Genomic DNA, 12,500 nt, shown 5'->3' with positions numbered 1-12,500 from the left:
AACAGAGGAAGGGATTTAAACTCATAGTAAATAAGGCCCTAGTGACTGCAGGATTTCAATAATATTGGTTGATATAGAGAGATGAATATACATTTGGATAGTTCCATATGCTGCCACAGAAGGATGAAAAGGGTTTTTGTTGTTGGTTTTTTTTCTTTTCTAAAATAATTAATCCTGGATGGATAACTGCCACAGAATGTGTAGATAGGAAATTATAGTCATGTATTTTCAATTCACTTGCCAATTTTAGCTTCCAGACTCCTCTGTGACTCAAATCAGTACACTGTGGGAGACAATGTGGAAATGGGAGATCTTTGAGATGAGCAGAGAAGATTTCTTCTGCAGTGGAACAGGCTGTACTCTACCAGAACGAGCCAGAGTGTGACTCAGCAGCAGGAGAAAGCAGGGGTTATGTGAAGCTTCCAAAGTGGAAAGCAATGGGAAAGCTCTTGTTCACTGCACTGCCTGCTGCTGAAAGTCATTATGGATGACAGCAACCTCGATCTCACTTGCTTTACAAGGTCACCTTGTCCCGGGCTTAGGGTGTATGGAAAAAATGGGTCTTTTCCTTTATTTTCCTTTTTTGTAATAGTTGACAACATTTCTTCCTGACTTCCCCTTTTCAAGTTACCATATAAAGTAACGGGTTTCCATTATGATATTTTCATACATATATGTCGATTCGACTTTGCTCTTATTCATCTTTCTTCTGCAATACCTTTCCCCAGTCTTCCCTATGCCCACCCTGCTGGTTTCCTATCTCTTTTGAAATGTTTCCTCTTCTGTTTTCAAGTCACATGCAATCTAGTCTTCTCGTTTTATTCACAGTGTTCTACCTCCACCTTACTTAAGATCTCTTCCTCTCCTCCCATGGTCCTTTTCTACTTTAATGGCCTGCATACACACAGACATAGACAGAGACAAACTGACCCATGGATTCTACAAGGGTCCTTTCTTTCTTTCTACACGTGTGTCCTGAGGATCAAACGCAGGTTGTCAGGCTTAGCAGCAAGCACCTTTACCAGGTGAGCCATCTCACTAGCCCCTGAGAAACTTTAATTTCATGTAATCTCACTTTTCAGTTCTTAGGGTTATAGCCTGTGTTATTAATTTTTTGCAGAGAAACTTGCTTCTATATTGAAGTAGTTTTCCCAACGTCTTTCTCTAGCACAATCAGAGTTTGAGGCCTTATATTCAGGTCTCTAATCTGTTTGGAATTGATTTTATTGTAATAAAGTAATATGTACTTAGCTTCATCCCTCACCAGATGTATATCCAGCTTTTCCCCTACATCATTTGGTGAAGAGTCTGGATTTTTCTCAATGTGTATCTCTGACACTGCTATCAAATTTTAGGTGGGGATAAGCATATGGGTTTATTTCTGGGTCTTCTATTCCTACAGACTATTTACGTTTTCTAAAATTATTTACTTCTTGTTTGTGTGGTGTGTGTGTGTGTGTGTGTGTGTGTGTGTGTGTGTGTGTGTGTATGTTTAAGTACTTCTATGCAAAAGTCAGGAGATGTTAGATCTTCTGCTCTATCCCTCTCCACATTACTCCTTTGTGACAAGGTCTCTCACTGAACCTGGAGCTGGCCAACAAGCCCCAGTGACACTCCTATCTCCACCCACATTGCCCAGGCATTGTAGTTACAGGTGTGGCTCTCATGCCTGGCTTTCTTCACCAGTGCTAGGGGTTTGAATCCAGGTCCTCACGCTTTCACAACCATGTTCTTCTCTGCAGTACCATCTCCCCATCCCTTTATATGTGTTTTGTGTTGTGTGTGTATGTTGTTGTGTATAATTTGAGATCAGGTTTTGTGATACCTGTAGCATGAATCTTTCTACTAAGGGTTTCTTTGGCCATTCAGGGTCCTTTTGTACTTCATATGAATTTTATATTGTTCTTTTCTAATTCTGTGAAGAATGTCATTGGAACCCTGTGGGGAATTGTATTGAATCTGTATGCTACTTTCATTAATTTAGCCATTTTAACAATATTGATTTTCCTAATCTATGAGCATGAGAGATGTGCCTTAATTATTATTTAAAAGGGCTAAGGTATTATGAATTCTCACCCATAATTGTCTTTTTAGTTAGTCATACAAAGGTACACATATAAGACTCACCAATTAGCTGAATTGCAAGGAAAAATAGCCTGGCTGTTCCCTCACCGAAATACTTCTATGAGATTGTCAAAATTCATAGCTAGCATTCAGAAAACAGAAAGCAACTTGGAGACCAGGTATATCGGTTGAAAGGTTGGGTTTAGCTGCCAGGGAACTGAGCAGATCATGAGCCTAGACCTTTTATTGTTTTTGCTTTATGGTCCCTGGTCATTCAAGGAAATCATCCCAAAATTCTGTACGTAGAAATTACACTTCTTGGGAACCTAGCATGCAATGGGCCCTGTGTCCCATGTCAAGTACAGAACAGAGAAAAGCTCTCCCTTCTATCTCAAGCAATATTTAAGAATATTGCTCCAAGGGTTCCATTTTAATTATGCTTTGCATAACTGGTTAAATTTTTTAATTTGTATACAAGTATCACTTTATTATATTTTCAACATTAGAAAATATAGAAAAGAATAAAATAGTCATCATGCATAATTGTACCTTAATATAAGCTTTAGTTAAAAATATATAAAAGGATATATGATCTCCAAGGCTATTTTATAAAGGGCAAAAATAAAGTCATAATTAAATTCATGAACTAAAAAATACCCACTGCAAAATGTTACATCCATAGACTGTCTTTACTGGACCTTGTTCTTGCTCACATTAGTCAATAGATCATCCAACAACTGCAAACCACTCTCATGGGGATTTCTCTATTCGATTAAGTAAGTTCAACACATTTTTTTTTCTCTGTTGGGAAACAGAGACATTGGCCTGGTATGCCAGAGAGAGTGACAGAGGGGTGCAGGAAGCTGTCCCAGTATCCATTTGCTCATCTTAGAAAAGTACACTGGACCAATCCTCACCTGCCAGATGCTGAGATAAAGCAGTGGTCTCTCTTATCTCCTCTGTTCCAGACTGCCTTGGCCTTGGCCAGAGCATCTGCTTTGTGCTTGAATTTGAACAGCATGATGATCCTGATTCCTGTGTGTCGAAATCTGCTCTCCTTCCTGAGGGGCACCTGCTCAGTGAGTTCCAGCTGTTCTTAGTTCAGCTTTCACACCGGAAGAAGGAGTACCTGAAGCTTCCACACCAAGTTCCTTAGGAATGGAAGCCAGAGGTCTCCTTGGGTGGATGAGGATGGCGGGGTATTGGTGTGCTGTGGCTAAGATGTGTTGGTGTGAATGAGGGAATTTCATAAGACCGGCTGGGGATACCTGATCAGGATGACTTTGCATTTGTAGTTTTGCAACCGCACACTGAGAAAGCCATTGGATCACAACCTCACCTTTCATAAGCTGGTGGCGTATATGATCTGCATATTCACAGGTAACTTGGGCAGAGTATGCAGCCATGGACAGTAGGTGATTCAGGGTGTACTGTTTTTTGCTTGTGTATAGAAACATTAAAACATCTTTAATGATCACCTGGAACTACTTAAGAGACACCTTTTTAGATCCACATTCATGGAGTATATATTCTGTTCCTTTGGGAACTGAACGGGTGGGAGAAAAAAAAAGGTCTTGGGTCTTTCTGTGTAGCTGGGCCCGCTATGGAGTCAGCATCCTGCTAGCCACTATAGATTGAGTCTCTTATTTCAGTGGGCTATGTTTGCCAGAGTGTCCCTGACACTTCCCATCTTTCCTCTTAGCTATTCATATCATCGCACACCTATTTAACTTTGAACGCTACAGTAGAAGCCAACAGGCCATGGATGGCTCTCTTGCTTCTGTCCTCTCCAGCCTATCTCATCCTGAGAGAGAAGATGATTCTTGGCTAAATCCCATCCAGTCTCCAAATATGGTGAGGTGATTTGATGACAAAGAATGGGTATGTGGTCATGTCTAGGAAGATCAGGGTATTCTTGGTGGATTTTTTTTTGTGGGGGGCAGGCTGACTTTTTCTCCTTTCACAGACAGTGATGTATGCAGCATTTACCAGTATTGCTGGCCTTACTGGAGTGATTGCCACTGTAGCTTTGGTTCTCATGGTAACTTCAGCTATGGAGTTTATCCGCAGGAATTATTTTGAACTCTTTTGGTATACACATCACCTTTTTATCATCTATATCATCTGCTTAGGGATCCATGGCCTGGGGTAAGATTTTCTGATCCCCATTCTTGTATCCCAGCCCCCGATATTGCATAATTCATTATCATCAGCTGTCCTACTTTCTATGTTGCAGTGGGATTGTCCGGGGTCAAACAGAGGAGAGCATGAGTGAAAGTCATCCTCATAATTGCTCACATTCTTTTCACGAGTGGGATAAGCATGAGAGTTGCAGGCATCCTCATTTTGTGGGGCACCCCCCTGAGGTAAGAATGCTCTGGGGGAACGACTAATGTCTCTTTTAACATTACCCCTGTTAGGTAGTGTCATTATTAGCTTATCATTGGCTCCTCCATATGAAAGCTATCTCAATCTTCCAAACTTAACTGTAACAGGCAATTACAGGGATGCTTAAAATAGATAGGATTAATGGTGGCTATGTGTTGTGGGACCTCCCTATAGAGGTGAAATAATATTTACTATGCCCCACTTTTGATTTCTAAGGTAAGTAATTCTTTCATATCCATTTTGGAACAGAAGGACTAGAATTTTGTAAGATGAAGTCAAGTCACAATCAGTAATTAATGGTGCTTTTATTCAGGTCTAGGTTTTTTTGTTTGTTTGTGTGTTTTGGGGTTTTTTTTTTATGAATTCAGTGATGAAACCTTTAACCACTGTATTGTTCCAAAGCTCAGCTTTGAAATCCCAGTCAAATGTTCAGGGAGAAAACTCCCCTCATCCTTGAAGCAGGCTATCTTTAATGTTAGAGTGTGCTTGATAATCATTGTTTCCGTTTTTATGAGGGCATGCAACGTGCTTGTTACACAGGCATAAGAACAAGGGATCGGCGCCTCAGCACTCACTTAAAGAGAGAGCAAAGCCGTGGGGTCATGACTGCACAGAGCGCTGAGTCCACTTGCAATAGCTAGGCAGTGGAGATCAAGTGCGGGGTCAGGCCTAGATAGATGGGTGGAGGGGCAGATGTCTAGGATTAGAGTGGATCCTATCAACAGTGGGGACTTAACTGAGTTGAAGTCATACTGCTAGATGTTGTGGTCTTTACGGAACCCAGGTGAGGATTATTGCTTATCAGTGTATTTTCTCCATATAGTGCTGGAGGCACACTAAATTTGCCTGTTTTGAAGTGTACTTATATTCAAAAGTACTTTGATTGGCCATATACTATACCTAAGGGTGAGGATACCAATTTTGCCACTCAAATGTATTGCTTTGTTCTTCCCACAAACATTTACAAAAAGATACTCTTTTAACACATCTACCATTGGAAAATTAGATAAATAGTACATTTTTATCAAAGACCATTTAAAAACATAAAAATTGTTAGAAGTGAATTCATATAGTTCTACAACCTGAGGTGATCCCTCTATGTCATAGAGTCTGTCCTGTATTGTCAAATATTCCTTTTCAAACATTTGCCTTTAAAACATCTGTAATGTAGCATTTTAGTTTTCTTAGTCAATATTTTGACCAATACAGTTGTCGTGGGCTTTCTGCACACACTTATTATTTTTTAATCCCTACTTTCTAGGAGTGAAATTCCATGGTTAAAAAGAGAGGGAAAGCTTTTGACTCTGTTGAGATGTGCTGGCAAACTGTTGCCATCTAGGAAAGTGCTGTCAACACACTTTCGCTACATATATGAACATGTGGACTGCTCTGAATCCCAGCTAATTCTGGACATTTGTTGTGAACAACTGTAAACCTCAGCATCCAACTTGACAGAATAGAGTGTTACTGTGTTGTTTTTAAAAATTTGTTTACTTTTGGTGTTTTGTGGTGCTAGAGTGGAAGTCAAGTTTTGTGTATTCCTACCAGTAGTATTAGTCATCCATATCCATATATATACACATATATACCCTTTTGCTAGTATAGCATTTAATCATTTGCTTCTATTGTGCATTTGCTTTTTAAAGAATGGACTAGTTCTCTTAGATTTTCAAAATTTTAAATTTGAACATAATTTAAACACACACACACACACACACACACACACGTGCTATTATGCTTTATCTTTGCCATTTGCTTCCTGATATGACCTGTGCATTTCGGAGATTGATTAATTTCATCAATGAGATTGACAAACAAAACTATTGCTTTGTATTCATTTCCATTCTAAACTTTGCTGAAATTAGTGACTTCATAGTGATACACAATAGAGAGCTTGATAGATGCACGCTAACTGAAGAAATGAACTGCTACTCAAATTAAGTCCTATATGAGAGATTGGAGGTTAATTTCATTCTCCACCCTGTCTTTGTGTAGTCTTGGAAGTGGATCCTCGCACCGATTGCTTTTTATATCTTTGAAAGGATCCTTCGCTTTTATCGCTCCCAGCAGAAGGTCGTGATTACCAAGGTAACAAAATAAACACTTTCCATTGCAGTGATAAAAGTTGTGTTCTACTTGAGTGCAGAACTAAATTGTCATGATGTTCACCCTAAAGGCTTACAAAAGATTTTGGAGGTGGAAACATGCTTTGTGTCTCCAGTACTGGACAAGACTGTAGGAAATAGGGCTTTGGCTGGAACAACTCTTTGTTGCAGGGTACAAACCGGACTGGAGCCAGAGCTCGCCCACAAATGTATTTTGCTTTGTGTACATGCTGATTATTGAAAGGGTGAACTGAGTCAGAGGGTACCACTCAGTGATAGAGTGCTTTCCTACTATGCTCAAGGCTCTGGGACTGATCATGTGAGCTAAAGAACTGGTTACCAATGTTTAAACAAAGTGGATGGCAGTTTTCCTGGGGCCTGGGGAGATGGCGGAGTGGATAAGGGCACCCACCCACATGGAGGTGCATCATTGCTCCTAACTCCAGCTTCAGGGGCTCTGACGCCCTTCTCTAGCACTGTGTGCACATGGTGCATACACAGACAAGAGAGCACACACAGAACGAAAAGCCACTGTTAAGAAACACAATAAGATTTGATTCAATCATAAAGAAGAATGGAATGAGGTCATTTACAGAAAAATAGACAGGAACTGGAGATTATCATTTTTAAGCAAAATAAGCATTTTTCTCATGTTTGCGATAAATATGAACGAAATAGAAATGTACATAGAGTATGGAAACAAAGGAGAACTATGAGTGAGATGAAGAGATTGTGAGGGGAAAGGAGAAAGCTGTCTACAGGGAAAAGGGAACGTGCACTGAGAGGGGAAGCCGGAAGCAAACATGAGCGAGGTACATATATGCATATGTATATGTATATGTATATACACACATATACATGTATATACATATAATACTTATATACATATATATACTTATATATACATATAATACTTATATACATATATAATACACACACATATATATATATATAAATACATATATATAAATCACAGTGATATGTATATATATTTCACAATGGAATCCACACTTTTGTAAGACAACTAGAATATAATAATATCAAAGACTTTTGTTTTGCTTCTCTTAAAGTATCAGGAACCCTGACAACACAGAATCTTGTCTGGAGCTAAGCAGTAGCTTAGGGAGTGCCTTCCAGAGAGGACTTAAGCACTTGGGCTTTCCTCATCTATTTAAATGTCATGTTTGGAGTTTGCCTCTAAGGATCGATGTGTTTCATTCACAGGTTGTCATGCACCCATCTAACGTTTTGGAATTGCAGATGAGGAAGCGAGGCTTTAGCATGGAAGTAGGACAGTATATATTTGTAAACTGCCCCTCCATTTCCTTCCTGGAGTGGCATCCCTTCACTCTGACCTCTGCTCCAGAGGAAGAATTTTTCTCCATTCATATTCGAGCAGCAGGAGACTGGACACGAAATCTCATAAGGACATTTGAACAACAGCACTCACCAATGCCCAGGTAGGTCCTTGAGACTCAAAACAAGATGTAGAGTAACCAAAAAGAGAAAAGAGCTCCCTTCTGAAGTGCAAGTGTGTTAGGAAAGTTTCTGAGATGTTTGAGTTCAAGGATGGAGATGAGTCTTTATGCATTCATTGTCTTTTCTCATTTGCTAGGATTGAGGTGGATGGTCCCTTTGGCACAGTCAGTGAGGATGTTTTCCAGTATGAAGTGGCTGTACTGGTTGGGGCAGGGATTGGGGTCACTCCCTTTGCTTCCATCTTGAAATCTATCTGGTACAAATTCCAGCATGCAGACAACAAGCTCAAAACACAAAAGGTACATCCCCACATTTCACTATTCCTCTGGCCTGAGCCATTATAGCCTGAGGTCTTACGCTTGACAAGTGAGTCAGGAGAACCTATCTGGAGATAGGAGTGAGGCATAGGGCAGAGGGTACTAGCAGTTCGTCCAGTTTGTTGCTACACAGCTGGCCTCTGCACTACTGCAAACAGTCCAGGCTGCTGGAGACCAATCTGTATCTTGTCAATTCAGAGGCTATAAAAGAAAAAACCCATCTGGTGAATTCTCAGCTCTGTAGTGCTCTAACCTGTTGGTATATTTGTTTTTTAGCTATTTTGTTGGGCTCTTGTATCTCCCACCCTTCCAACCCTTATTCCACCCTAATCTCTTCCAACCACATAACACTAGATAGGAGAGAAACTAAGTTAGAGGAGAAAGGAATGGAGACCTCTTTAGAAAACTTCCTGTTGATTAGGGGCATTTGGTTCCTTGGGGCAAGTCCTACTTTTGTCGCCAGGATATCTCCAACTTCTTCTTCTAGTCTCTTTGCTCATGGACAAATTGCACCAGCAGCAATTGGGACAGCAGCAGGGGGACCAGCCACTGTCTCAGGCCCTCTCAGGTTCTCATTTATACCCTCTCCAGAGTCCCCAGAATTAAACTGCAGCTAGCAAAGATCACGCTTCTGCTAGTGCATGAGGCAAATCATAGTCACCTGCTGTGAAGCAGCCTCTTATCCCACACCTGGGACTCAAAAAACAAACAAAAAAATCCATACTCATATAAAATAACTGGGTTTTAAAAGAAACCCAAATTCTCATGACACTAATTCTTCAAACTAGAGCTATTTAGCTTGTTGCCCAAGGTTGTTCTTATTAAATCATTTTAAAAGTAGCCTTTAATAATCTGGACAGAAAACCTTTTAAGGCCCATGATAAAAAGAAAAAAAGAACAAAAAGAACTCACATCTTATGCTGAAAAGAAAACAACAAATCAAAACAAATCCCCCTCCCCTCCTGAAAAAAAAAAGTGAGTGATCTTCGTCCTTGCAACTGCTTCTATGAGTTGAATATCAGATTCTTTTCAATTTGCAGTTTTATTTTTAAACTTTTTTAATTTTTGCTTTGAACTTTTCTTTTTTAGTTTATGTACATTGTACATATCATATCTCATAATGACATTTCCATTACAGTCATTTACTATGACCATATATTCACCCATCCTCTTCACCATCTCCAGCCCCTGTCCCAGGAGCCTTCTTCTCTTCTCCCAAATACTCTCATTCTAATTCCATGTTTTCCATATGAGACAAAGCTTAGACAGTATCTCCCTTATTTTGCTTATCATGATGATCTCCCAGTAACAAAGATGACCTTGGAAAGTTCCTTCTGTAATTGAAATTTGTCAGAACTCTGAACATTCAAAATAAAAGTCTTCCACTCTATGTGATCCATTGCCCTTAAACTTGGTTGACAAATATAGATATGTATATGTATATACATGTTATATATGCACTTATGTTACACACATACACACACCCCTGTTATCACAGCATACATTATGAAGATTCTTAATAAGGGTATGGATTCTTTTGCTCATTTTAGATATATTTCTACTGGATCTGTAGAGAGACAGGTGCCTTTGCCTGGTTCAACAACTTATTGAATTCCCTGGAACAAGAGATGGAGGAATTAGGCAAAACGGATTTCCTAAACTACCGTCTTTTCCTCACTGGCTGGGATAGCAACATTGTGAGTTCAAATAAAACACTGATTCCAATAGCAAATGTTAAGACAAAATATAGTGCATGTGTACCAAAATAATTACCCCTTATCATTTCTTACCTGGCCTCATCCTCACACTGAAAGTTAAAAGTAGCTTACAGAAGAGGCAGCTGTCAACCTTGGGTTTTCTAATTTTATACTTCTCTGGTTCCAGGCTGGTCATGCAGCATTAAACTTTGACAAAGCCACTGACATCCTGACAGGTCTGAAGCAGAAAACTTCCTTTGGGAGACCAATGTGGGACAATGAATTTTCTAGAATAGCTACTGCCCACCCCAAGTAAGTACCTCTTCCTCTGGTTAACTGAGTCTGCAGAGTTTGGATTTAAGCTTACTGAGCACATCTGGGGCAGAGTGGGCCAGTGAAATGGATTATCAGGGAAGGGGGCTTGCTACTAAGACCTATGTGTTAAGAGAGAACAAACTCCCTTAAATTGTCCTCTGCCCTCCACATATGAAATATGACACTCTGTCCACTTGTTGACCTCTGACAGCTCTACACACACGTGTGCTCATGTGTGCACACAACCACACACAAACCCTTGCACACACATGAGTAAAATCTAACAGGAAACTTTAAGAATGAGGACATTTCATCCAGGTTTTTAGTAAAATAAGTCACTGATAAGCAGCTGTTTATTGTCCCCATAAGTCTCTATCGAATGAGCAAGGCGAAGAGACTTTGTTCATAAAGATAGTGATGAACAAAACAGAAAACTGGAGAATTTGCATGCATTTTGGGGGTGGTGGTGTGATCAATGATCTCTACATAAAGTTGAGATTTCTACATAGAGTAATACGATTTGGGGTGTTTTATCTAGTTCATTGACCAATAGAGCTCAGTGTTTGGAGCGAGCAGTTCCCGTCTCCCAGACTGGTCCCTACAATTGCACATAATCTCAATATTTAGCTGGATGATAATCTTGATTTCTAGATCCTCCAGCCTCCATGTCCAGAGTACTGGGATTACAGGTGCCCGCCACTACACCCAGTTTTCTGGAGACTTTTTAGACATGTCAGAGCACACAGGAAAGGCAGATGCTTGGAAGCCGGCACTGCCAATGGGAAGAGGAGGAGGATTTTGGTAATCCCCCTGAACAAGCTGGCAGGAGAAGAACAATCCATGTCCACAAGTGTTACTCATTCGTTTCTGTAAATTCATCTATTACTATTCCAGAACAGTTTGGAAAAAAAATGGGAATAAGAATTCTTTTTTTTTAAAGGTAAACAATCAAAGGAGAAATGCAGAAAATTAATTTAAGGTAGAATAATGCACTCCAGGAAACAGGTCTGTGGACACCTCAGAGAAGAGGTGTCAAAGGTCAAAGGACAGGAGGGACACAGGAAGTGAACAGTAAAGGCTTTATGAAGGCAGTAGTGAGAGTCTGTAGTGACATAAAGTTTGGCGATCCTGGGTCCCAACTCTCTCGTGTTGACACTTTTCAGTTATGGTTAAGTAGAACTAAAAGTCCCCCTGATCTTCGGAGTTCTTATACACAAAATGGGGACATCAGTAGATGCACGCCTTATTCATTTGTATGGTTGTTGTGAAGACTGGGACAATATACTAAAGTTTCATTAAACTGCAAAGCAGAATGTTAGCAAAAGGCATTATGCAATTTTTATATTGTCTGTGTTGATCAGTTGAAACTGTTGAGAGGGAGTGAGGAGGATTGGGTAGAGGGGACAGGAAGGAAAGAGAAGGTGCAGAGAAGAGGGAAGGAAGAGGGAGAACAGGAGGAGTGGGGTATTTCATTTATTTGCTTATTCATGGGCATCATCCTATCTTCATACATATGGTGTGTCACTGTATTGCGTTTTCATGTGTCCCCTTCAACTACCCCCGACCCCAAACCAAATCATCTTGGCTGGATCTCTTTCTTTCTGGGGGATATTTCCCCATTCTGCTTTCTCATCACATTGCCCTCTGAGAAAGAACACTGTAAAGGACTGCCTACAGAACACGGGGAGGAGTAATGATAAACCGCGATAACCGCTAAGGAGCAAGAGAAGTGCTGTCCCAGAAGCCAAGAGTAAAAAATATGTCAGCATCATGGGCACGGGTGCTAGAATGAGAGGCTTAAGAAGTGCTTACTGTTTAGTGTAAGGGTGGTCTCAGTGTAATTTAGAGACAGGACAATATCCAGTATGGAAGAGAGAGGAGTAAAGTGGCTACAGCAGAAAATTAACAATAACAAATGTTGGCAAGGAATTGGAAAATTTAGACTCTTACTATATTGGTTATATAGGGATGCAAGAATGCAACTCCTGGAGAAAAATTTCAACAGTTCTTCAAAGTGTTAGAGACACACATGGTCCAAAAATCCAGCTCCTTGATATATACCCAAGAGAAATGACAATCTCTCTCTCTCTCTCTCTCTCTCTCTCTCTCTCTCTCTCTCTCTCTCTCTCTCTCTC

The 12,500-nt window shown here is 40.2% G+C and overlaps 1 protein-coding gene across 2 annotated transcripts in view; it reads left to right on the top strand.

The window, feature by feature from the left end:
• Nox1 (NADPH oxidase 1) overlaps positions 1–12,500 on the top strand; it is a 25,518-nt gene that overhangs the window by 9,119 nt on the left and 3,899 nt on the right. Inside the window, exons 3-12 of one of the 2 annotated variants that reach the window (XM_021187305.1) lie at positions 3,033–3,143; positions 3,360–3,444; positions 3,767–3,918; positions 4,031–4,212; positions 4,301–4,430; positions 6,448–6,540; positions 7,782–8,017; positions 8,173–8,335; positions 9,904–10,050; positions 10,238–10,362. In XM_021187305.1, coding sequence (XP_021042964.1) covers positions 3,033–3,143; positions 3,360–3,444; positions 3,767–3,918; positions 4,031–4,212; positions 4,301–4,430; positions 6,448–6,540; positions 7,782–8,017; positions 8,173–8,335; positions 9,904–10,050; positions 10,238–10,362 — 1,424 coding nt within the window. The remainder of the gene's footprint in view (positions 1–3,032; positions 3,144–3,359; positions 3,445–3,766; positions 3,919–4,030; positions 4,213–4,300; positions 4,431–6,447; positions 6,541–7,781; positions 8,018–8,172; positions 8,336–9,903; positions 10,051–10,237; positions 10,363–12,500) is intronic. The other variant, XM_029534110.1, reaches the window with a different exon arrangement.

This window comes from Mus pahari, chromosome X, assembly GCF_900095145.1.
Source record: "Mus pahari chromosome X, PAHARI_EIJ_v1.1, whole genome shotgun sequence".
Classification (NCBI taxonomy): Eukaryota; Metazoa; Chordata; class Mammalia; order Rodentia; family Muridae; genus Mus; species Mus pahari.
The sequence above is the reverse complement of the archived record's forward strand: the minus strand, read 5'-3'. Positions and strand labels throughout refer to the sequence as shown.